The sequence below is a fragment of the Carassius gibelio genome, chromosome B8 (assembly GCF_023724105.1).
Source record: "Carassius gibelio isolate Cgi1373 ecotype wild population from Czech Republic chromosome B8, carGib1.2-hapl.c, whole genome shotgun sequence".
Lineage (NCBI taxonomy): Eukaryota > Metazoa > Chordata > Actinopteri > Cypriniformes > Cyprinidae > Carassius > Carassius gibelio.
The window spans coordinates 15,022,071-15,044,062 of record NC_068403.1 but is presented as its reverse complement, the minus strand read 5'-3'; the positions used below and the strand labels follow the sequence as shown (position 1 = coordinate 15,044,062).

The 21,992-nt window shown below is 36.5% G+C and overlaps 1 protein-coding gene across 1 annotated transcript; it reads right to left on the bottom strand.

Moving 5' to 3' along the window:
• Positions 1–127: 127 nt before the first annotated feature.
• On the bottom strand, positions 128–17,256 carry mov10b.1 (Moloney leukemia virus 10b, tandem duplicate 1). Its single transcript, XM_052563258.1, has 22 exons — positions 16,703–17,256; positions 16,392–16,494; positions 12,083–12,285; positions 11,653–11,891; positions 11,158–11,407; positions 10,936–11,058; positions 10,629–10,791; positions 8,540–8,694; positions 7,871–8,044; positions 7,609–7,756; positions 7,294–7,461; positions 6,630–6,727; positions 6,411–6,508; positions 6,225–6,323; positions 6,048–6,150; positions 4,955–5,072; positions 3,301–3,489; positions 2,832–2,903; positions 2,620–2,745; positions 2,450–2,538; positions 2,216–2,334; positions 128–1,309 (listed from the first exon to the last, which is right to left on the bottom strand). Exons 1-22 carry the CDS (start codon positions 16,852–16,854, stop codon positions 1,248–1,250), a joined length of 3,051 nt encoding a protein of 1,016 aa, XP_052419218.1. The 5' UTR covers positions 16,855–17,256; the 3' UTR covers positions 128–1,247.
• Between the last annotated feature and the right edge of the window lie 4,736 nt (positions 17,257–21,992).

Genomic DNA, 21,992 nt, shown 5'->3' with positions numbered 1-21,992 from the left:
AGGTAGGTGTCACATGTTGCCTTTATGAAGGTTTCATCTTAACTTTGTAAGAATGGCAACATAATACAAATCATGCAAATCATATCAATGAAACACATGCAGTATACTAGTTCAATGACTATCCACATTCATTTTCATGTTTTATTTTTGGATGACAACAAGATTGTATACAAGAATAATTTAGCAATGCAAAATAGTTTCATGGTCAATAAATACACATTATACTTCTCCTTTTCAAATGAGGTGTCATGGGATGTAGTAAATTTGAAGTCTGCTGACTGTGAGAAACAGGTAATGAGTGTGTCGACAGGCTTGACAGGCTCCAGATTTTGCATTTATTTGTGATTCAACATCCTCCATATTACCATGTATTTACTTCAGTCATAAGTCTTTGAAATTAATTGCACAATTGTTTAATGATGTGTTTTAAAATGCACTGATGTAAACCTCCAACTCCAATTGCAATTTCCAGACAATCCAGTGGGACCACAAACAAAACCTTTACCACCATAAATGAAGCATTATTAAAATATAATTTCTGTTGTTTAGTAACTTTAAAAAATAAGGCACTTCTTTTAGGGAAATAATCAGTGATTTATCAACCATTTGTTAATTAATGCATTTTCTTTAAAACATCTAATAAAACTGTTCAATCAATATAGGCAACATTGCATATAAAGCCCTGAGATTAAGGACAAGATGTCAAATTTTCAATCAGATTTATATTGTTTCACTTTTGGTATTATATGTAAATGAACAATGTGTATTCTTTCCCCATGTAACCTGAACCCAGTCGAGATGGTTTAGGGGTGATCAAAGCAAAAGGTGGCTAGAATAGAACCTAGAAAATGACATATTTTCAGTTGTTTCACATTTTTGTTATGTATATAATTCCACATGTGTTAATTCATAGTTTTGATGCCTTCAGTGTGAATCTACAATTTTCATAGTCATGAAAATTAAGAAAACTCTTTGAATGAGAAAGTGTGTCCAAACTTTTGGTCTGTACTGTATTTTCAAACTTTTTGGCAAAAGGGACCACCAAAGCTCCTTTTGTCTGTTTTCTATAGTCATGCAGCACCTTTACTTTAATGCTATTTTTAAATCATATAGCAACTTTAGCTTTAAAATTAAACTTCTTCATATAAACTCTCCCAGTTTAACTTCAGCAAGAGGATGGGGAAAGGGGTGTGGTTATGCTAATGAGAGGGGCATGGCTGTGAGGCACTTTAAGAATGGCACTTCATTTAATGGTCATGTCTCCACTCAGGATTCAGATGTTGCTGGACCACACTCTCCTCTGTTTCCACTAGGATGAGAAAGAACACGACAGTAAGAACTCGGTTCAAGATTTATTCTAAATCCCAAAGAAGAAATAAAGCACAGAAACAAAACAGGTGTACAGTTGTGTAGGTCCAAATACACCACTGTTTAAGAGTTTAGGGTTGGTAAGATTTTTTTGAGAAAATTATCTAATGCTCACCAAGGCTGCATTTATTTGTCAAAATAAAGTTAAGCATTATTATTGTAAAATAATGTTGTTGTTTTGTTTTTTGTTGTTGTTGTTTTTTAATGTATTATTCTTGTGATTGCAAAGCTGAATCAGTCATCATTACTCCAGTCTTCAGCGTCATAATCCTTCAGAAATCATCCTAATATACTGATTTGCAGCTCAAGAAAGATTTTTTATTATCATCAATGTTGAAAAAAGTTGTGCTGAATAAATGACGAATCTTTGATGAATACAAAAATGTATTTATTTGAAACAGAATATTTCTGTAACATTATAAATGTCTCGATTGTATCTTGATCAATTTAATGTAAATTTGCTGTATATAATAATAAACAAAAAATGTTACTGACCCCAAACTTTTTTTGTATTTATACTGCATAACCTGTCAGTAGATGATGAATTATTAATAAGCATTAACTAGGCTTTAATGACAAAATGAGTTTAGACAACAAACAAACATTAAAACCAGGATGTGATATCATGCTCTTGGGCCACTTTTATTACATAATAAATTATTAATACAATACATTCAAAATATTCAAATATATCTCTTTAATTCAAATTTGCAGATCAGAGTTCGTTCACTACATCTGAACTTCAGAAATAGACTGCATTAACTTTGCATTTCCTATTCTGCATTAATGGATGCAAATGAAGTGCAAAGTCTAGTGTGACTGTACTTTAATTAAAGCCATGTCTTACCTACGATCTCCTCACGGATGTTTAGTGCTAGCAGACGCTCGACAACCGCATCCGTTTCCTCCATGTTGGAAATATCATATCCAGTATAACCTTCCTTCTCAATGCAGTAATTAATAAACCTACAACCACATAGATCAACCAGGTAAAAAAAATCAACTTGCAACTTGTTCCAGAAATCATATAAAGAGTATTTTATGTATGTTATGTTATGCATGTAGTTGGAAGTTGATATACCTGCCCCAGGTCGCGTCTGTTTGTAGAATGATGGGGTTCCCGACCATAATGAGCAGGGATTTTGCTCTGGTCACTGCCACATTGAATCTCTGAAGAATAGAAAGCAAACAGTGAAACAACTTTGTTTGGTAGACTTCTGTGTGGTGTGTTGTCTTTTGTTTTGAAACTACCTTCTCATTCTTCAGAAAGCCAATGTTGAACTTTTCATCCAAAATGATGTGTTTCTTGTCGCTGCGAACAGTGGACACAATGATCACTTTCCTCTCCTGGCCTTGAAACTCCTCCACGGAGCCAACCTACACACACAGCACCCATGTTTTTGCTCAAGTGTCCTGACACGCATGAGAACTGATAACAGAGTGTAGCTCATAATCATTCTGACCTTCAGCTCCTCGATGCCCAAATAGGATTTAAGCTCCCTGTGCATCTTAATGGCCTTCCTGATTTTCTCCACCTGTAAAAATAAAACAGAGCAGAGTGAACAAAGCAGGGCGATAATGATGATCTTCGTAAAAACAAAGTCTAGCAGTCTGTGAACGGTTGTGGAGAAAACAAACAGTAGAAATATATTTCCGACTGTGCACAAGTACGCCTACAGACTTATTATGTATTAACACTACCGTTCAAAAGTTTGCCATTAGTACTTTTTTTTTGTGTAAGATATTGATTTTTTCATCTTTCTGAATTTATTCAGAAAGGACACATTAAATTGATCAAAAGTACATTAAACAAATCTTACCAACCTCTCTGCAAACAAAGTTTCTTTAGGATTTACTTGGTACTAACTGCATTGTGCTTGCACATTATTCATCACGTTTGCTGTGACTGAGCCGTTGAAAAGTTATTGTCACCTGTTTCCTGTAGGGTGCGATAATGCCAATCTCTTTGGGGGAGATTCTTGCGATGCCCTTCTTCGCCGGTGTCAGGAGCTTCTTCAGGTAGTCAAGGATGATATCGATTTCAGAAGTGTTGAAAAAGGAGGGGCTGTTCGACTCTCTCTCATCCTTTCCAATCACTCCATGAAAAATCACAGGAAATCCCTGAAAATGCAGAACAGAGCAGAGCACAAAGTGACATCTCCAGAAGAAACAAAATGTTCAAACGGGAAACCATACTAGAATTATTAGTGCAAAACAACAGCACATTCAAAAAGAGGTCTTTGTGTTCAACTTTCTAGATATAAACGGTAACATCGTCATTACAAAGAACAAGTGGAGACTGGTTCATGAGAAATATCACATGCCTGAGAACCAAATCTAACCATGAAATTGCTGAAAGTTCAAAAAGGGCAGTTATCTCAGTTTCTGGCCTTCACATTCCTTACACTGATGATTTGTGTGTGTGTGGGCATGTGTGACCGGATACCCCTTGAGGAGGAGGTGGACAACATGTTAAAAAGTGAACGGGAGCGGTATTCGAAGATAAGCAGGTTTTCAAAAACAGATTTAAGACTTTAAGACTTTTTTAAAAGCCTGCACAAAGAAAACTAATAATACATTCAGGTACAGAAAAAAAGATATATATCAAAATAAATCTTATTTTGTAATGTAGTGTCTATGCTTTACTATTTCTAGCTGCTCATTCAAAAAGACGAGACACAACCATCTACAAAATAATATAAAAACCATAACATTGTCAGTTTATCAATGGTGCATAATAAGCAATCATATTCACTATTTTCAAATGTGCAGTGTGCACATTTATTTAATTGAATCATAGCCTTTTGATGTGTAATAATCACACATCCGTAAAGCAGTGACCCAAATTTAAGAGGTCTTTAAATAACTAACATCTGTGTTATACTGTTTAAGACTCTTTATCGTCTAAAATTTTAGCAAACCAAATGGAAGATTTCTTAAGGACTGCGGAAACCCTGCTAGCTATGTGTATCCCAACATATTCAACTGAGGAATAAAACAAGCGATGTATCATAAAGAGGCAAATAAACACAAGAAATCCTGTAAATATGAAGTTTCAGGCAAAATTCAGATTAGTACAGGCTAGATGGGGGATTAAGGAAAGATAAAGAGATAATATCCTCTAATCGACTATATAAAAAAACATCTATGCCAGCAATAAGATTTCAGTGGCTAATGTCAAATCTGATTACAAAAATGGATATTTTCATACTCTGTGTACCAAATTTTGAAAACTGGCAATAAGCAACTTTAAGTTTTCTCTGAAATAATTTACGAAAGTTGTGTATTGAGGCAATGAAATTTGACATGTTCTCGAGCCTCAACACCAAGTTTTCTGCCTTAAACATTTGAGTGACTTAAGAAGATGCTGCAATACAAAGTAGCAGCCAATGAGACCTGAGTGAGAGTCAGGTCACTAGGTATGGAACACACAGAGACCAAACAACACATTCCCAATGATGCATACAGCAACTGTATAACATCATAACCTAACCTAACCAAAATGCATTGTCCTGAAATACCTGAAATGCTGTTTACATTTGCATTTAGTCATTTATCAGGTGTGTGTGTCTGGGATGTCACATACAATTTTTGGCAGGTGCTCCCACATGCAGTACTGGTGGGAGATAATCTGATCTGCACATGCCTCCAACTCCCCATCATAGAACATCTCATTAGGAATCTTCAGAATGGATGGATGGGACCTGGAGAGAAAGAGAAAGAAAATGTGAATAAGAGATGTGTGAATCAGTGGTGCTGAAACGGATTCAGACTCATTTTACAATTACATACAAAGCATGAAAGAAAGAAGCATATCTGTCAGTTTTGTGGTAGAAATCCCACATCTGTTCTGAACACTAATTCGGATTGGACCTATCCCAATCTATTTTACACAGATTGGCCCATACCCAAACTTTTCACATGACACCCTGTCCTCTGCTTTTTTTATGCACAGCAAAAACCCAGGGACACACCAGCTTTCTCTGGTTCGCATGTTCATTTATGGCCAGGAGTCAAATCTATGTTCAAGGTTATTTGTTTACGTCTTTATACTGGCCTGTGCCCCTATCTTTTCTACTATTACTGGCTCCTGGCTACAAGTTAAAAGAAGAGTCACAGCTCTTGTTCTCTCCAGACTGGACTATTGTAATGCTCTCCTAGCGGCCCTTTCTGCATGTTCTATCAAGCCTCTGCAACTGACCCAGAATGCAACAGTGAGAGTGGTCTTCAATAAGCCCAAAAAGCTCACGTTACTCCTCTCCTCATCAGGTTACACTGGCTACCAGTAGTTCTCATGAGTTCTCATTTGTAAGTCGCTTTGAAAAAAAGCATCTGCTAAATGATTAAATGTAAATGTCAAAACTACAAATAATAAATGGTTCTAGCTTGTATTTGTTCCTCATTCATAACCATCTGCACTCCCTCTACACAAAAGCTCTAAGAATTTTTGATCATCCTCCATACATTGTGAAAACTTTCTTTACAGGTGTCAGAAATTGTACCCGGACAAGTTCAAACTAGTTTTGTTCAGCCATGAGAACTTTGCACTACATAAAGCTATTTCTTCCCTCAGTTGAACCCTATTAAGAGCTTTTTGTTCAGGGCTTCTTAAAGGGCATCTAGTCAACAAGCTGGTCAGACTAGTCAATTTGTAGTTTTACAGATTATTCAGATTGTACCTGTAGTTCTTCAGTAGCTTGGTTACATAACGGTTGTCGTATCCACTAGTGCCTTTCTGGTAAAGTTCATTCTGTGTCATTAACCTCTCCAGCAAGGAAAGACCTACAGACATATATACAATGTAAATTACAAAGTCAATCGAGTGTGTACTGTATGTGTGTTATTATTAATCTCACCAAGTCCGTATTTAATGGCAAAAGGAGATCTCAGGATTGGCCCCAGCTGCTTGGGATCTCCAGCCAAAACAAGCTGCCCAGTCTTTGCATTCAGCAGACCTAAACACACATGCATGAAATGCTACCACAGCTTGATCTTAACTGTAAGATCTGACCGTTTTCATGTTATTCTGTGAAGCACTCCACCTGCCACACTGATGATGGCCTCTGGCTCCACAGCATGCCCTGCCTCATCCACAAAGATGTGAGAAAAATGACCTATAGGAAAACCCCCACTGACCAGCCTGCCAACACACACACACACACACACACACACACACACAATACACTCTTTATCTTTTGACTGCTATGATGTGTATGTGGGAGACCGAGTTCATTGTGTTTGTAGAAGATGAAGCCCTTCACCTGCCAGCGGTGACCAGAGTGCTGACTATGATCTTGTAGCACATCAGATCCTCTTTACAAGGGAAAATAATTGTGTTTCCCTCCACATTACTGTTTTTCTAAAGACAAAAAGACATTCAAACAATAACAACAAAAACAACACATACACAAAAGTCCATCTCAAAACGTCTCTCTCTCTCTCTGTTAAACTATAATATATTTACATTACATTTTGATGAGTTAAAAGAATGTAATATTCTGCCTACAAATTGCCGTTATACATTTTTTTTAATAAGCCTTAAAAAATGTAAAATATCATGCTTTTATGTTAGCCTGTTGAACAAACGGTTCAAAGACTACAGTGTTTCATACAGTATTTTAAAATGTGACACGTACATACAGGGTCCTGTAAGCTTTGAGAAAAATCTAAAAAATTCAAATGAACATTTTTACATTTAACTTTGCAATCTAATTTATATATATACACAGAGCAGAACTGAGTGATAGAATTGACATATTTTTCTTTCTTTTTCTTTTTTTTTTTATTTAAATATTTATATTTAGTCCATGAGGATGTACATAATGTACCATTGTTATTTTATATTTTCCAACAAATCTTTGTATTTTTAATTTAGTTAATTTAATCAAACTTTTAACTGATTAATAAAGTCAGACAAGCACAAACCTCCAGGACTTTAGGGATATCTTTTGGATTGCGTGAGCTAGCGTAGACTCTGTATATCTTCCGTGCATCAACATGTTGACTAGTGATCAACTTTTCACACAGCTGATCAGCTGCACTGTTAGATGGAGCACAAGCTAGGATGTAGGCCCCAGGTATATTCTTCTCCACCTGCGAGATGAAATATAAAAGAAAGAGAAAAATCAATTACAATAGCTGTTCTGCTTATTCAGTTTTGCATGCAGACACAATGAGATGATTTGCATGTAGGTGTGTTTGTTGTGTGTATATTTATTTAAGTATGAGAACCAGTTTTACCTGTTTGATGGCCTCCACTATCGTGACTGTTTTACCAGTGCCAGGAGGTCCAAACACCAAGTACGGTGCCGGCTTGGATGTACCAGCCACAATGTTACATACGGCTTTTTTCTGTTCATGGTTCTTCTCCAGCTTTTGATCAAAGAGCCTAGAAACAGACACACCCCACACACACAAATACTCATCCAGCTGAAGTAGTCCATAACATTTCACTAAAATTAGATTTTGTTGTATAAGTTCAGTCCAGATATGTCTTACTGACCTCAGTGCAGGTGGAGACGCAGGGTTCAAGCTCCTTGAGCCCACAGGGAACAGCACATCTCTGAGCTCGTGCTGGACCGCCATGTGTACTGCTCTGTGTTGCAGTCTCAACGGGAGACGATTCACTGTGAACTCCACACGGAATTTCATATTATCTATGAAACCGTCAAGCAGCCTTTACACATAAAACACACACACACATACATATACAAAAAGTTTAAATCTGGTCTTCAAATAAATATGCAAAATAATATCAAGTGAAGATGGCATATTTTTGTAAACCTGAAGTATGTGAAGCATTTGGTGTTTGACACTATCTTTCAAATTTCAGACTCTGTAAGATTGCTCCCTCCCACCTACAACTCCTTCCTGCACTAAGACTCGAACCGGCAACCTTCTGGTAACTAGTTCGGCTCTCTAACCATTAGGCCACAGCTGATTAATTATTAATGGGTTTTTCCTTAAGATGTATATGTAAATAGTCTTCAGATGTGAACTAAGAAACTGAGCTGTTGATTTGTGTTCTGGAAGTTACAGTATGCTTTTATAGTACAGAAAGCACTTTATATCTGGCACTTTGATTCTCAACATTATCAACCCTGTTTTATTTATTACTCCTTCAATGTTCTGATGTTCAAATGACCCGTCATGAATTCTTCATACTTCATACCTTCGAGAGAAGCCCAGTTTGACCTGATCCAGTTCCACTCTGTGGACATAGCCCTTGTATTTGGTCACAGTTGAGAGCTGGACCTCGTCACTCTTGGTGAGAAGCAGGTGATCTCCTCTCAGGACTGATGGCCTATTCTCCGAAACACCGGGGAGCTTCAACATAACAAATTAACATTACATGACCTCAACATATTATACTTTCCAACAAATAAAAAAGCACATATTACTTAAAAGGACAGTTCACCCAAAAATAACATTGCTGACATTCTTTCTTTACTTTGTAGTACATTTACTATCCTTAATGGAGTTGAAGAGCAACAAATTAAAGCTGTAGTAGGGAACTTTTGACGCTCTAGCGGTTAATAAACAGAACTGCTTGCGTCTTGCGGAAAAACATTGTAGCCGGAACTACTTCTCTCTGTTTATGTCTATGAAGAATCACAAAGGTACTGGGTTATTCCCCCGCGGTGCCCCCGAAGCAATCTAAAATAGTCAGAATATAAACACTTATTATAGGTGCACCCTAGTGATTCAGGACAAGCCAAGAACATGGTTTGGAAAATGGATTCATGGTGTACTCGTTTCTTATATCCATTTTTCTACATTCTGAACACAAACAAAGTTACGGACCGCAGCTCTGATTGGTTATTTCTTACCGGGAGCGGTCTGTAACTGCAAATGACAATAGGACCACTGGGAGGAGCCAGAGGAGCTTGATTTTTTTCACAGATTATCTGTCTCATATTCTACTGTCAGGACATAATGACAGGTTTAATAAATATCTAAAAAATATATTTTTTACAAAAGTTCCCTACTGCACCTTTAAAGTAACCTTTTGGGTGCACTGTCCCTTTAAGAGCCATGCATGCATCATTCCTTAGATAATGACTTTGCAGGCAGTGTTTGCGCACAAAGGTACTTCATAAAACTGATTTTACACAAACTTCAGAGGCAGCATAGCGGTTTAATGATCTACAACAAAATAGATTGCTTTGCGATAAATTAGTGAATGTTTAATTATTACAATACACATTTTTTGCTAGAAATTATATAAAAAGTGGAACAATCAAAAACTGAGATTTACACACAAAATGAACACCAACTGGAACTTTCAGATGTCATCTTTATTTTTTAGCTCAACTGTCACAGAATTGAACGCACAGGATTGTGGGATAACAACATCTACACTGCCTTCAAAAATCAGATGTAGGCATCTCAGCAGGCAGGAAGTGAAGTTAAAGGAACAATACAATATTTTTGAAAATAGGCTCATTTTCCAAATCCCCTAACGAAACAGTTGAGTTTAACCATTTTCGAATCCATACAGCCGATCTCCAGGTCTGGCACTAGCACTTTTAGCTTAGCTTAGCATAGATCATTGAATCTGATTAGACCGTTAGCATCTCATTAGCATTTTCCTATTTAAAACTTGACTCTTCTGTAGTTACATCATGTACTAAGACTGACGGAAAATTAAAAGTTGCGAGTTGCAGTGATATTATGCAGCAGCTGAAAATAGTATCCAGCAACTCTGCTATTGCTGCAACTTCACAAACTAACTGGGGACTATTTTCAGGTGTTGCGTAATATCACTGCGCCTTCTGCACCCATGGTACAGGAGCAAAGATGCTTGATTATTACGCAGGAATATGAGTATAGTTCCTAGCCATTTCAGCCTAAAGACTCATGAATTTCATTTTTATTTTAGTTTTATATTTTATTAATACACTATGTAACTATAGAAGAGTCAAGTTTTAAAAATGAAAATAATATAGAAACTCTTTGGTCATTTTTGAGCAAGATGCTAACGGTCTAATCCGATTCAAAGAGCTATACTAAGCTAAACTAAAAGTACTACCGCCAGACCCAGTGATTGGCTTCATGGATTCGAAAATGGTAAAACTCAACTGTTTAACTCTAGGGGAGTTAGAAAATGACCTTTTTTACAAAAAAAAGTGAAGTGTTCCTTTAACATTGGATAAGATTTGCTTTTTCTTTCCTATCTTAAAATGCAGCATTTTTTTCACCTTTCGGATGCAGCCACAATCACACGCTATAATAACTGGCATTACAGAAATGCCACTCACCTCTAAGACCAGCAGTCGTTTGTTCTCATGGTCTTTCACCATGGATACATCATCTTTGTTATACATCTTGATGTCTAGACACATTTGATCTTCCTCCAGGTACAGTAGTAAATCAAAGCGCTCAATATAGTTATGAAAACCCAGATCACTTTCCAGCAGTGACCTAAAAAACACCAAACACACATATCAAGAAGAACAGTAAAAATAGCTTCCACTATACATGTTCAAGCAGAGAGCTGATCAAGGACCAATCAGTAACAGGTCTAAGATCTAAAAGCACAATTAGGCACAACTAGAGATCACTAACTTCTGTTCCTGGAGCTTCGGGAAAGAACGGCTGCCTTTTAGGACCTCGGCTAAGTCAGAGATGTAAGAAGGACGTGTGTAGCTATCCAGTGGCAACACAAACTTTAAAAAGTTTTGTGTAAAACTGCAAATGTGAGAAAAACAGTTGATTTCTTTACAAATATAACACAGAGAAAAACAATTACCGTATATTAATTCTTAAAAAGAGTGTTTTTTCTTTGACCTCTCAGGTTGAACCCCCTCATCTATGTTGCACCTCGCAGGTTCATAGGTCTCAAGCCTCTTAGGTCTGAATGGTGCTTCTGGACCCAGCAGAGCTGCAAGCTCGGACCTGTATTCTGCCTGAATGAACCGAACAATGTGGAAAGGATGGGTGGTGGGTTGGGTGTTTTCCTTGAACTCAAATGCCAGAGTAGCAGGATAGACTCCTATCTGTTCTGCTTTGAATCTTAAGGTCACCTCATACTTCTCACCTTTCAAAAATGAGAGAGAGAGAGCAACAAGTTGGGTTCAAACCTGTTACACTTACCTTAGCATCACAGCCCAGCATGTCAAGAGCATGGACTGTAGGCTAACCACTGCACAGTGGCTCCAAAAAACTTTTTTTTATTTATAATACATCATAAAGTCAAAGACTAGCAAAGACTAGCATGATACCATATGAAACCTAGAAACAAAACCAACAAAAGTTATTCCTGTACAGTTTGGTTGCACTCACATGGCCCCAGACGGAGTGGATTGTTACGTGTGACTTTTCTGCTGTCTTCCAGAGTGAAATACTGCAGCCAGTGCAGAGCAGTGTAGTATGTGAAATACACAGCCTCCTGACCCGTGTTTTCCACAAACAGCTTCACTTCACGCATTTCTTCCTCCTCCACAAACAGCTGAATCACGCCATCCTCTGTCTGCAGCTCTGAGGATACCCGCACCCCACATTTATCAGCGATAAACACAGACCTGGGAAGATATAAAGAGGAGCAACAGAGCTATTCATACTCAGATGTTGTAAAATATAAATCCAATCCAAAGAACAATAGTACACTTTAAATGACAGCAGGCTGTAATGTATGAAGTTGATACTCGGTACTGTATTTCACATTCTGTGTATTTTCAGAGCTTGATTGTACCTATCATTCAGAACAGCTCACCGTTCTGTAGTGTTTATTCTTTTCAGGAGGGCTTTTGACAGATTTCTCCTTCCTCGGACTCCATCTTCTGGTCCTGGCACTGACGGTGGGTCAGGAACCTGGCCACTGGCGGGTGGCGATGAGCTGCCATTACTCAGAGGGGGAGTAGCTTGGTTTTGTTGTCTATGACGGGGTATAAACCATTGATCGTGCACCACTCTGACCTAGAAATGCCCCATTAGAAATAAAATGCCTGATTAAAAACATGCAGCTGTTTCTCAGTTCACGTAAAGAGTCTTAAAGACAAAGCAATAATAATAATAATAATAATAATAATAATAATAATAATAATAATACAAATTACCACATGTTATCATTACTTGATTTTTTTTTATGGTCAAGTATTTTAGATTTTTGCTCAATTTTGGTAACTGAAATAAAGCTTAGTATATAAAATCACGATTCGCGCTCACAAAAATAGTCTTCTTTTTTAGGGCATTCATTATATTAATGACATCAAGGTTTGTGTTGTACACAAATGGAAACGGTCCAGCATTTAAATGTAAGATGTGTGTTTTTTTAAAGATTAAACACAGGTTTATGAATGATGATGTCAATATAATTAATGATTTAAAAAATGGGTGGAGGGATTGAATTGTTCCATGCACTGAAGAAAGCCTTTAAAGTCAGCATGAAACGGAAGTTGAGATTGTCCTTTGTTCCTTGTTGTGACGTATATCCGAGTGAAACGGCTTCAGAAACTGAAAGAAATGAAGGGCGGGGCTTGATTTCTTCCTTCGGTAAATGATTGGATCATTGGAAGATGGGCATTCCTAACAAAAAGGATGCAGATTTGAATGCCTGGCACACAGACTTGAATTTATTCCTCCTTCTTCAAAGTGCAAGAATTCAAGTCAGCGGGCACGCAGACTGAGTTGTTTGGGAATAGGGAAAAGGACTTGAGGGGGAGGGGAGGTTTACGTATATTTATAATTATATATATATATATTAGTATATTTATATATATTTATATATATTATATATTAATTATATATTAATATATATATATATATTAATATATATATATATATTAGGGCTGTCAAATGATTAAAATTTTTAATCAAATTAATCAGAATTTTCAGTGGATTAATCATGATTAATCACTATTTGCAATTACACCTGAATCCTAACCATTTTTTTTCCTGAAATGCATACCAAAAGATAAATAACAGGACACAGATAAATAATTTTATAATGTGGTTCTTTTTTTTCTGAATTTCAAAAGTTTAACTTTTACTTAGATCAAATTTACCTGAGCACTATATCAAACCATGCCATTTAACTACTGACAGTGTAAGAGTTTTAGGTGAACCAGTAGTTAAATTTCACATATCTATGAAATTATGCATAGAGAAACACAAACATGCTCCACCATCACATAAGCAGCACTCTGGGCACTCTTGTTTTTGGGAGGTGTTCATTTGCTCTGCCACAATACTTTAGGATCGATATTTTCACGTTCTGAAGGCTTCAAGTGCCAGTAAAACCAAGTAAAAATGCATATGCTTTTCCAAGCAGCTGTAATATTCGCTGGATTGCATGTAGGCGCTCTGCGCATGCGCAGTTTGAAACACAGGACGCTATAACAGGAAGAAGCTCCAGCGTATCTAGGGGTGCTCCGATCACGATCGGCCGATCGTTAATGCGCATCTCGTCAGTAAAGCCGGTTTTCTAATCAGCGGTTAATTCCATCAGGTGCTTGATTTCACATAGAGCAGCTGTTACTACACAGAGCCGTTGTTAACTGAGAAGATGGGCCAATAAACGCTGAAAATTAACGTGATTTGCGCATCTTCTCTATTAACAACGGCTCTGTGTAGTAACAGCTTCTCTATGTCAAATCACGCACCTGATGGAATTAACCGCTGATTAGAAAACCGGCTTTACTGACGAGATGCGCATAACGATCGGCCGATCGTGATCGGAGCGTATCAACTACCAAAGTCGTCTCTGTTTATCGAGCTTGGCATGAATGTATTTGAGAGTAAATGGGGTAAAACCTTAAGCTTCTTCGGTGTTTTCGTCGTGGCGCTCGCCGCTGTTTTTTACTATCTTGAGAATTCAGAGATCGACGAGACTTTTCCTGACCTGAATAATTTGTCACACTGCGCATGCGTGAAATGCGTTAAAAAATTTGACGTAATTAACGACAAACAACTAATTAACGTCGTTAACGCGCTTTTTTTTTTTGACAGCCCTAATATATATATATATATATATATATATATATATATATATATATATATATAGATGCGCCTAGTGTTTTCCGTGTTTTTAGGCGCGATACGTGAACGGCCCCGGCGCTCGCTCACTCAGCATGCACTTGAAGGCTCATTGCAAAATGTCTAATGCATTTAACAGACCAGAAATAGAAGATCCTCCCAATAACCAACAGGTCTGGTGTTTGGGTGCACTTTGGATTCCCTGTAGGCTATAATGGTGATGACAGAATGAATGGTAAATAGTAAGGTCTCATATCCGCGGCTATAATGTAAATGTATATATACTTGATACCGGCATTACCCTAGTATATATATATATATATATATATATATATATATATATATATATATATATATATATATATATATATATATTAGTACAGACCAAAAGTTTGGAAACATTACTATTTTTAATGTTTTTGAAAGAAGTTTCTTCTGCTCTTCTGCCTGCATTTACTTGATCAAAAATACAGAAAAAATATATAATATTGTTATATATTATTACAATTTAAAATAATTGTTTTTAAATGTATTATACTTTAAATTATAATTTATTTCTGTGATGCAAAGCTGAATTTTTAGGACCATTATCACATGATCCTTTAGAAATCATTATAATATGATGATTCATTATCAAAGTTGGAAACAGTTCTGCTGCTTAAGATTTTTTCAGAACATGTGATACTTTTTTAGAATACTTTTTATGAATGAAAAGTAAAAAAAAGAAGAAGAAGAAGCTATGTTTTTAAAATATAAATATTTTGTAATAACAATATACTGTCTGTAATTTGGGGTCAGTAATTTTTTTTAAATAAAATCAATACTTTTATTCACCAAGGATGTGTTAAATTGATTAAAAAAAAAAGTGATAGTAAAGAAAATATATTATTAGAATATATATTGTTAGAATTTTTTTTATTTTTTATAAATGCAGTTCTTTTTAAACTTTTTTTCATCAAATATATTAGACAGCAGAACTGTTTCCAACACTCATAATAAATCTGAATATTAGAATGATTTCTAAATGATCAAGTGATAGACTGATGTTACATGTGACACCGAAGGCTGGAGAAATGATGCTGAAAATTCAGCTTTGCATCACAGGAAGAATTTTTTTTTTAAAAGTATATTCAAATAGAAAACTATAATTTTAAGTTGTAATAATATTTCACAATATTACAGTTTTTTCTGTATTTTTGATCAAATAAATGCAGGCTTGATGAGAAGAAGAAACTTCTTTCAAAAACATTAAAAATAGTAATGTTTCCAAACTTTTGGTCTCTTCTATATATATATATCCTAACAATGCTTTTAAGAGTCATGTTTTCAATTCTAACAAAAAGTGGCCTGAAGGACCAAGTGTTGCTTCATCTGACTTGAAACTGTGTCACGCTTGCCCCACACTAGCAGGCCTTCCTTTCTGATGAGCCCTGTATAACCAACTCATATTTATGACAGGGAAATTAAATCATAAATACCCCAGATCTGATAAGCCAGTCATACCAGTTTCATATTATTCATGACTATTTAGTTTCTTGAATAATAATGTTAATTATGTTGTGTCTTTATCTTTTAATGTGCCTTTCTCCAAAGAATTCCTCAGAGACATTAATAAACTTAATAAACCTTGTCTGAAATGGCAGAGTGGATATTGGTATGCTTCAGAGATTGGGTAATCTTGATTTACTATGTTTATTTGCAGTGCACCACTCTCTTTTTTGTCCTTTCATAAAAATGAATTAGCTTGAGTCAGATGCAAGTTAAACTTTTCATCATCAGCTGATTCAGTTTGATATTAATGAAAGTATACACTCCAGGCTTTCACATTCCAAAACAATTTAACTTTGCATTACTAATACTACATACTAAAAACTTTACATAATTGCATATCGTTATGAGATGATAAACTTTCATAAAAGCAAGACTGTTCAGACTCTTGTTGGTAATGGGTGTGTCACATAACCACTATTCCATACAAGCCAAGCACATACAGACTAAATGGACATCCACAAAAGAATTGGAGAGATAATCAAAATAAATATTCTTACATTAGAGTTAAAGTAAACATGTCCTGATCTGGTGATGCGTGCTTTTTTGGAATTTCTCAATACAAAGAGAACTGAAGAGAAGTTTGGGTCTCTGACTCCATCCCTGTGGATAAAAATGAATGAGTATAAATATAAACTAATAGAAAAGGCAGTGTTGGTTTATATAGTACTGATGCGCTTCCCCTTTAAATAAATGTCTGTTTACAAATTAATTGTATGGATCATTTCCGTGTAGGCTCCGTATATGGAATATTATAAACAATAAAAATAATAACCATTTTAAAATCTGTGAAAGCATGTCAAATGTTTACCTGTTGCGGAACTCTTCGTTGTAGATGTTTTTGAGAATGATTCGATCAGTAATGGATCTCCTTTTGCTTTCCGCCAGAAATTCTATAAAGTCAAATCCAACGGCACGCAAATCATCCTTGGAGAGCTGATTTTTTCTGTTTTTCCTGTTCATGTTTCTTAGCTCTGGTGTCGTGAGCTCCGTGGTGATGTGCAGATATTAGATCAGTTATGATCTTACACTGCCTATCATGAAATAAGTACAACTGTTTCTGCGGAAGCGGCTATCAACGGAAGAAACGAAACTTAAGATCTAAATTACTACGGTTGGTTGGATTATTCTTCTACCAATGCAAAGTTGGTTCGACGTTGGATATCAGATATTCAGCCGCGAAAAAAAAAATCTATAAAATCTTAGTGGGTGGGTATTGTATAAAAAGCATTAGAAAACTAAACACACACGTATTCCATTAGTTTTAACTTACTCATTCTCGATATGTTGCAACGCGTAAAACCTGTAGCAGCAGCGAGCTAGAGCTAGGCCAGCTAGGGACCGTCTACAAAGTTCTACTAAGTACACGTAAAAGATAAAACGATTGGTGTTGTCCCAACGGAGTGTTTTTTTTTTTTTTTTTTTTTTTAACAATTAACAAAAGAACCAACCAAGTTGTGAAACAAGATCTTTGAAAGATATAAAGATCGACAAACTATTGAACGGAAATAGCATGCAAGTGTGTCTTGTTTCTTATTCCTAAATTGTCATATAAATTCAGGGATTACTCTCATGTGTAGCATAATTCAGGACACATGCTATTTAATAAAATTCAAATCTGTTAATAAATTAATTGAAATGTATGCGGTTTTCCATCACAACTTCAATTTCGAGTGGTATGACAACTGGAGACTAGACTGTACAGAAATTTAAATCTACTACTATATTGATATAGCCACTTAATGCTGATGTTGTTAACTAGCAATTTGAGAATAAAGTATAACAGTAATAATTATTTTCACAGTTTGATGTGATATGAGATAATTTACATTAAATCACCATTTGAAGCGTGATTTGTATAGTTTGTATTTTTAGTTCATGTATAGTTACACATTTATAGTAGGCCTATATTTTTAGTCGAAATCTGTCAGTAGGTTAGGTATTATGTGAAGCATTTGTATAGTCTGTATTTTTTTTTTTTTTTTTTTTTTTTTTTTTTAGCTTATGTATAGGTAAACATTTATATATAGTACATTTTTAGTCAAAATCTGCCAGTAGGTTGTTTATAGGTTTACACTGTTTTACTTCATTGTTGTATGTCTGTATTTATGTAGCATCTTGATCCTATGAGGCACAATATTTTGTTCCACTGTATGTCCACACATGTAGCAGAATGACAATAAAGCTCAATTTGATTTGACTTGAACTTGATTTAATTTATTGTAATGCTTTTTTCCTCAGTTGGTCAAAATAAATGTAGCAGACTTGCTACTTGTTCAGATGACGATATCTGGTGAAAATTCTTATTTGGGTGTTAGATTATATCATGATCTCTGTCAGATATTACTGTGAGTTTGCCTCTCTCCCTTCTTACTCACTCCTTTCCACAGATGTTTCCTGTTATTGTTGGAGGGTGCAATCCCTCCTCCCATCTGGGTTCTCTCTCTCACTGTTCTTTAATTTTATGTCTCTTTACCTCAATGTATACGCACATGCGCAGATGAAACATAGAGCTGAATCTGTGAAGAATGGTGAGGGACCTCTGTGGGCCAGGTTACTGGGTTTAGTTTGTCCTATACTGAAAGTTGAAGTGTTCTATTGCCAATATTATGTCCAGTAATTGCTGACTATATGCCTCAGCTAACTTGTTGTTTTGGCTCATAGTCAACAAATATAATCCATATCTCATTGGATAAACTAAAACACCACCCTTTGCAATGCAACGATATAATGTGTGAATTTAATAATAAACCTTGAAGACGTTTGGGAGCAGGCTAAAATGTTCATACTTCTTTCCATGGGCCCATGCAAGGACTGAGAATGGTCGGATGGCATTGAAAAATAAAGACAACAAAATATTGAAATTTAACTTTGGGTCATATATTCCGAGACATAGGCTAGAATCTGTGGTTCTGAAGTACACTGAGTATCCACACATGTGTGGTGACTGATAGCAACATATAGCCTACTCCTCAAAACACTGAATTTATCTGCGCTGGAGCCGTGCCAGCGCACAACCCATGCAAGGAAGAAAATTATGCAAAAGCTGCAATTGCAGAAAATGATTGACAAAAACCTGTATTTCTCCCTTGTGTCTATGTGTGTCTAATCAGATTCATATAGGCTAACAACCATAGCAACATTGTTATGTTAGTAGTATTAGGCAGTATTAATATAATAACCCCTAAGGTTTAGGGTAAGGTTAAAGTTTAAAGGAAGAATAAGTGCATTATTAACTGCAAAATTATATTTTAATTTACTTTGAACCAACATGATTGGCTGTATTGCTCATAACAAACACTAGATGTCAGCATTAACCCTTTTTTCATAATGGCCAAAAGTCTCTTGTAAATCAAGTTTAATTCTATCATTAAATGCACTTGACTGAACACTCATATTATATAGTCACATTTTCATTTAGCGGGGCTAATATAAATGCTAACCATCTGAGTTAAAAATAGTATCTTTATCTACTATTCTTTTTTGTTGTTGTTGTTGTTGTTTAATTCTCTAACCCCTACACACACTCTCTGCCTCTCACTTTGATAAAGGTGATATGGGTGGATAGATGTTAAGAGTGTGTCTGTCTGTGCTAAAGAGGCTGCTTGAGGTTCTTATCAGTTCCTGCTTTTGCCTCTTATGACCCAGACAGACTGGAGAGCCCCTCTTCAGCTGCCTGCCTTCCCCAGGATGAGTGCACCCTGCCGGGCCAACACTCCATCATTAGACCCTTATCTTCACCTGTAGAGGAATTCTCCAGCCATATAAGCCGTTCTCTTACTACTGTGTGCACAACAGATGAGGCCAAGTGTTCTATAGCCGGCATTTGAGTGTATGTGTGCGTGTGTGTAGGATAGATGAAGTCTAAATTTGTGGTTGTTTATGTAAGTAGTTTGCATGAAGGGTGTGCGTCTGTCTTTGGTCTCTTTCTCTGGAAAGATGTTAAAGCTTCTCATCTCTTTCTGGCTTTGATGCTTTAAGACTCCCGTTTTTATAGACTGTTTGGACTGATAATCTCTCTGTTTACAAGCTTTACCTTTATTTACAGCACTGTTTACGAGCTATTCTTCCTCTGAGTATTGGAAAAGAGAGCAGGAAGGAGGAGGGAGAGTGGGAGATGACAGGAAAGGAAAGAGTGTTTGTGAAGGAATGCTAAAGTGGTGATGGGCAGGTTATGGTATCTATGTGTTTGTGAGCGAATGTGCATTGTAGACTGTAAAACTAGAAAAGTCATGAGAAGGTTAAGAGCCATGCTGTACTTCTCCCCCAAAAAAGTCCCTGTCAGTCCTGTCAATCATCATTATGAGCCTGTATAAGCAGCACTCAGTGCACCGTCCCAGCGTCAATTCTTCTGGCATCCCTCCACCTCCTCATCTCCTCTATTTCTGTTTTTTTCCCTCCAGGTAGTACCGCAATGGGGAGTTGAACTCAGTGCTCAAGCTAATCCTCAGGTTCGAGCCTCCATAAAGGAGAGCAAGCCAAGTTTGTTTACCATTAACCATCAAGACAGGATAGGCAGGTGGACTTGTGAAATGGTTGGATCTGATTTCTCTATCATGAGCTTAACTCTTTCTTTGTGAAGTGACCTGTCCTGAGCTGGTCTCTCTCATTGAGTTTGTCCTTTTTTATTGACAGTGATTTGAGCTGATCTCTGCCCCTGAGCTAATTCCTCATGCAGTGACAATGATTTTAGCTGATCCTTCTCTTTGAGCTGATCTCATTTTCAGTACAGTGATCGAAGCTGATCTCTCTATCAGTGACAGCGATTTAAGCTGATATTTCTCCTTGAGCTGATCTGTAAGTGACAGTGATTTAAGCAGATCCTTCTCTTTGAGGTGATCCCCTTTACACTGGCAGTGATTTGAGCTGATTTCTTTATTTGACCAAACCTTTTTCTTTATAACAGTGACTTTAACTTGTCCCTATAAATGAGCCAATTCCTCATTCTGGGACAGTGATTTTAGCTGATCCTTCTCTTTGAGCTGATCTAATTTTTAGTACAGTGATCGAAGCTGATCTCTCTATCAGTGACAGTGATTTGAGCTGATAATTCACCTTGAGCTGATCTTTCTGTAAGTGACAGTGATTTCTCTCTTTGAGCTGATCTACTTTTCAGTACAGTGATTTGAGCTGATCTTTCTGTCAGTGACAGTGATTTCAGACAGTGATTTCTCTCTTTGAGCTGATCTACTTTTCAGTACAGTGATTTGAGCTGATCTTTCTGTCAGTGACAGTGATTTCAGACAGTGATTTCTCTCTTTGAGCTGATCCCCCTCACAGTACAGTGATTCAAACTGATCTCTCTGTCTGATTATCTGAACAGATCTTTTTTTATTCTTTATTTTTTTCTGAGGGTGACTATAGTTGATCCCTCTCATTGAGCTGATTTATCATTCAGTGACAGTGATTTGAGCTTATCTCTGTCTGTGACAGTGATCCTTCTCCCACACAGTTCAGACTTTCTCTGTGGCAGTGACTGATCCCTCTTCTGTGTAACTCTCTCTCTTGTCTCTTTTCTGTTAATAGATGGTAAACGTCTGTGTGAACAGAGCAGTGGGATCCAGAGCAGAAAAAAATGTTTACAACTCTGTGATCTATCGACCATTAACGACAGGCTTAAAGCAGCCAACCCACATATCTCAGCATAACTCTGCACACCATGGAGAATATCACTGCATGATGGATTCACCAGTGTAAATTAGAGTGCTGTGTGCATGTGTTTAGTAGTACATATGTATACTGGCATGGCTGGTTTCCTTCTAGATTACAGAAATGTCATTACTTAAGACAGAACCCTTTTGGATGTATGTCTGACTGTCTCTCTGTGTGTTTGTGTGTGTGGGTGGAGTGAGATGAATTACATTGACACATGTGATATTAGCGTAGCTAATAGGGCTCATTCTGAATCAAGCATTGTAGACTGAGGCTCAAAACTGTTAAGAAGAGCACCCGAAATAGTGCTGATCGTGCTGAAGAAGTAGGGGTTTTTATCGGACCTCTGTGCAGATGGTGAATCATTAATATTTTGTTAGGTTTCCAAGAAAGGTCAGACTGTACATTTTATACCTGTATATCTTTATATGTTTATTTTCTCATTAAAA

Excerpts from the sequence above, each read along its gene's own strand:
- mov10b.1 (XM_052563258.1), bottom strand. The coding sequence starts at position 16,854 with ATGAACAGGAAAAACAGAAAAAATCAGCTCTCCAAGGATGATTTGCGT. Across the intron at positions 2,904-3,300 it reads TCGCACCCTACAGGAAACAG|GTGGAGAAAATCAGGAAGGC; the intron begins GTGACAATAACT and ends TTATTTTTACAG. Across the intron at positions 2,335-2,449 it reads ACAGACGCGACCTGGGGCAG|GTTTATTAATTACTGCATTG; the intron begins GTATATCAACTT and ends ATGTGGTTGTAG.